Raw genomic sequence first — 4510 nt, 5'->3', positions numbered from 1 at the left:
CATTATTCTTTTTGCAACAGCAAGCTAATGACTCTGTCTTCTGTGTCATCATGTTGTATGCTTGTAAGGACCTCAATATACACTACGTTACGCATGGTGCAAAAATGGCAGTGGCGCCAGAGGAATGAATGATAAAACTATCAAAACATCTTTGCACTCTGCTCATAAAAATAAGCATATTTCAAAAAGGAAATAATGTGAATAATTCAAATATGTATAACATAACCTATTAGCTTAGGTTGTACAAATTTTAGGGATATGAAGGTCATCGAGATGGCAACGTTCGTTTTCATCCCAAAGCCTTCTGTACTGCCTTACAACCTCTGCCAGTTCTTCCTCTCCCATACTGAGCACACAGGGAAACTCCACCTTGGCTGAAAACAAGTGTCAGTTAGTTTCAACCCACTCTGCTGCCTTTTTGCACTGATGAACCATCCTGGCCCCCACTTTGTCCTATGAAAAAGACAGAAAAAAAGGTAGTCTTGCTATAGCAAAACTGCTGTACAAACACTGCCATAAACTCTATTATTCTCATGAAAATAACAGTGCATATAAAGTAGCAAAATGAGACTTCAAATAGAGCTTTTGTTAAGAATAACCTCAGTATGAAACAGGGAATCATGCATACCACTTCCACTGGCATCTCGACATCTTTTTCAACACAAGATTGCTGAGGCTTTGCAACAGGTTGTGGCTGCTCCTTTGTCTCATCTTGCAGCACAGCCCTTGAAATGTCTGTCCAGTGGGCAAACATTTTGCCATGGCTCAAATAAAAAGAAAAACAAAGATGGCCATAAATGGGGTGTTAATATTTCCAACACAGTCAATCAGATGTCAAATGTTTGTGCTCTCACCTTCCAAGCTCAAAATTTTCCATTAGCATAACACACCACCACTTTCGCAAAGCTGGCATGTCCACCTGAAAAGAAATTATCACAGTTGGCCAGAGTAGGTGTTTACAGTTTACTTTGAATATGCAAGTCAACTTACCATTGTGAAATCATAAGGGGCATCCAGAACAGAGTAAAGGGCATACTATGGAAAAAAAACAATAACTTCATATTGATGTCTTTTAAGCACATAGAAATAAATAAGACCACTAACATCTCGTACCATCAACATGAAGATACCACAGTCATTTCCATATGGCTGTCTCGGAAAACCCTATGATAACAGAAGAGAAGTCAGTCGATGATTTTAAATGCTGTTAAATGTAGATTACATGTGGTATATACTGTTACCTGTATTTCCAAACCAGTGGTCTCGTGCCACAGTCCAGGAAATATTGACTGGGAAAGGCTTCTAAAAGTGAAAAGACATTAACATAACATAACATAGTTGTCAAGATCATGGTTATCTTAATGTAAAGCACACAGCATGAAAGTAATTTAGGTCAGGAACAAACCTTTATATGCAGTCACACACATGCAGGAGGCTTTTTATGGTACTATTTTATGAGATATATTATTAATGTACTACTACTAATTCTACTAATGTTATTATCTAAGACTGTATGATTTCAAAGAAGTACCTGATGTGCAAAATTGCAATTATATTTAGGTGATACCATAAAAAGACTATTTCTCAGATCAGAACATGATCCAATGAGAAAACAATGTAGAGCTGGGCAATATATCAATATTCACATCTTGTGGGGTTTTGAATGCTGTAATGGTGGGTTCTGACTAGGGAAGCAACAATATTTAATATTTTATCCAACCATTCAATACGCCCTGTTAGGTTCAATACACAAAGGCAAATTATACAAAACAATACAGTATGATACAATACTACAATAATGTTTGCAGTTTAACTTGATTGGATACTGCATATGTTTTTTTTATGGAAGGCAATTAAGATAAGTGTTAAATTTTTATAGTAAGTTTTGTGGTTTGACTGTATCTGTGCTTTTAATTATTTTTACATGCAATATTGCCTTTGCTAGTGTGAGTAGTTTTATATTAAGACAGCAAAACCGTACCCTTACCGTGGCCCAGAAACTGTGATGCATACCGAACTGTGGGAAAACTGTATCGTTGCGTCCCTAGTTTTGACCACTTGTCCATACTGCTCAGCCCCAAAACAAACCTTTCCCGAACAGCATAGGAACATGAACACCATTCAGAACAAAAATATACATTTTTGTTAGTGACCTCAGCAGTGCTCTCATTTCCTGATCACCAAATCCAAATTGTGCATGTGCACATTTGGAATCCAGAAAGAGAATCTCTCTCTGTGCTGGCTTCAAAACCTATTGTGGTTAATGAGATGCCATTTCATCGTAGGGGGAGAGGTTAATACAACACAAACAGAAACACAACAGCACAGCACTAATGAAACACACCTTTGTTTTTAGATGTTTTTGTTTTGTTTAGTATGTGCTTAGTGAATGTAAAAAAGATGTGAGGACAAGAAATGATTTGGGCAGCAATGATTCAGGAGGTACAATGGCTGCATGCATGGCTGCCTCCACCAGAGGAAAGTGAGTGTGTGGGTCAGTTGTAAAAGTGATAGACAGCAATAAAGAAAAAATGCAACTGTACTTACAGACAACAAGAAATGTCCAAATCTCCACACAGGGATAACAATGGAGTCCCTTATGTGAATGTCTCCCTTATAACAAAGAAACATTTAAAAGATAAAAAAAAAAAACAACATAAAAATATATTCTTAATTGAATCCAATAGGTATACTTACAGGTAAACTTGAGAGTGGGTCAGCTGCCGTTGGCTGTCGCCATGTTGGTACAACATACAAATCAGCCACTGTAATGCACTTCCCCTGCAGAATATATTGCAAATGTAAACCTAGGCATGTAAAACAGTATTTAAAATGGATACAAACATATTCTGAGATTAGACTTTATACCTTTGACTGAGCAATTCTTTCTATAAGCTCAAAACACGCGTTTCCTATCTGCAAAAAAACAAACAAACAAAAAAATAACTTGGCAGCGTTAATGACATACATAATTGGTTCACATATAAGATCCATTTATTATTAACTCACGGTTGATTCCATCTCCCGATCCAAGCCAAGAGTCCAGAAGTCACCACGCGTTAGGCAACTCTTTTTTGTCTTCACAATTAGTTGTGTCACTGGCCTTTCAGTATCCAGGACATAGTCAAGCTAATTATTGTAAAATAAAAATAAAAAAAAGATTGCACCTTTATTATAAATTTCATAACCAGCATAACATATAGCCCAGCAATTTCACAGGTAGCAGAGTTTCAAAATAAGAATCACAAACCTTTCTCTAAAATGTAATATAATTTTCTTCTGCTTTTTAAATACATACCAGTTGCTGTTGGCAGGAATGTGTGTGTAATGTCCATGATGCCCGGCATGGTTGTATGTTCTCACATTTTGTGATGTTTTCACAGTGTGGTCCACATGTGTCACCATCTATCCAGGAGAATTCAAGTTTTAAAAAAAAGGCAAAATAAATTCATGCTGATTTGAAAACCTGCTACCCACCTTTGTGTGTGTCAGCGTAAAGCCCTTGTTGCTGCAGAGGGGCTCCAACTGGTGAGGGCAGATGTTGATGCTGTGCAGAGTTTTCTGATGGTAGGATTCCCAAGGCTTTAGAAAAAACACAGTGTTCAGTACAAGCATTATATTTCACATTTCAGGTATAAACATAAAAATCCCTAATTTCATAATTACCTAATACTGCTTGTCCAACTTCATTTAGAGCGATGTCATGCAGAGACTGTGAGTCACCTCCTCTCTTGAGCAGCTTTTTCAGAATCTTTTTGTTTGTTTTGGTGTTTTGATGATGCACCAGGTTTCTCATTGTAAAAATGTGTGTTGATGGTGCCATGTTATTGAGGAAGTAATTGTTTTTCTGCAGAGTTGAAAACAGCTGCTCAGCCACCTGGCTATTCAGGGAACCCTGAAGTTCCGGGACCAGTTTGATCCTCCTTAAAACCTCCTTTGGATCTTTGATGTTGGCCTCATGAAATTTGTCGTAAAGGACATAATGGTCTGAAGACCCAGTGCAAGGATGCCCATCTTCATCTGGTTTTTGTAGCTTTTCAGTCAACCATGGAAGAGGAATTCTGAGTTTTCCCTGCTGAGCTGCTGTGACATTATCTTCGGTTGTTTCAGCCAGTCTCCCTTCATGTGGCTTGATAGGTAGTGTGGTTGGGACACGGAGGTTGACGTGAGTTGCCAAACCACGAGCAAAATCGTAAACAGAAACATTTGGCAGGTGCTTCCAGGACAGAAGAAGATCAGCAAAATCTCTTGGCGATTCTGCCCTCAGGTTAAACTTTACACTGTATACAACACCATGAGGGCAGAGAATCACACTCCAGCCCCCTATAAAAGGAAGCTGAAAGTCTATTTAGTTAATGTTAATAACACATCTCAGACTGTTTTTAAGAACAATGTGTGACCCATACCTGAAGCTCCCCAGATTTTCTGGAATATTTTGTCGTATGTATGTCTGGTTTTCATCTCGTCTCTTAGTCTGTTGATAAGGTCGTTCCTTGATCCCTTTGAGTCC

At 38.1% G+C, this 4510-nt stretch overlaps 1 protein-coding gene across 1 annotated transcript; it reads right to left on the bottom strand.

The window, feature by feature from the left end:
* Positions 1-387: 387 nt before the first annotated feature.
* On the bottom strand, positions 388-3021 carry si:dkey-13e3.1 (uncharacterized protein LOC571594 homolog). The gene is made up of 5 exons (XM_049585478.1): positions 3010-3021; positions 2698-2781; positions 1114-1164; positions 991-1035; positions 388-453 (listed from the first exon to the last, which is right to left on the bottom strand). The coding sequence occupies exons 1-5, from the start codon at positions 3019-3021 to the stop codon at positions 388-390; spliced, it is 258 nt and encodes an 85-aa protein (XP_049441435.1).
* Between the last annotated feature and the right edge of the window lie 1489 nt (positions 3022-4510).

This window comes from Epinephelus fuscoguttatus, linkage group LG9 (assembly GCF_011397635.1).
Source record: "Epinephelus fuscoguttatus linkage group LG9, E.fuscoguttatus.final_Chr_v1".
In the NCBI taxonomy this organism is placed as follows: Eukaryota; Metazoa; Chordata; class Actinopteri; order Perciformes; family Serranidae; genus Epinephelus; species Epinephelus fuscoguttatus.
This window is presented reverse-complemented; position numbering and strand designations above follow the sequence as displayed.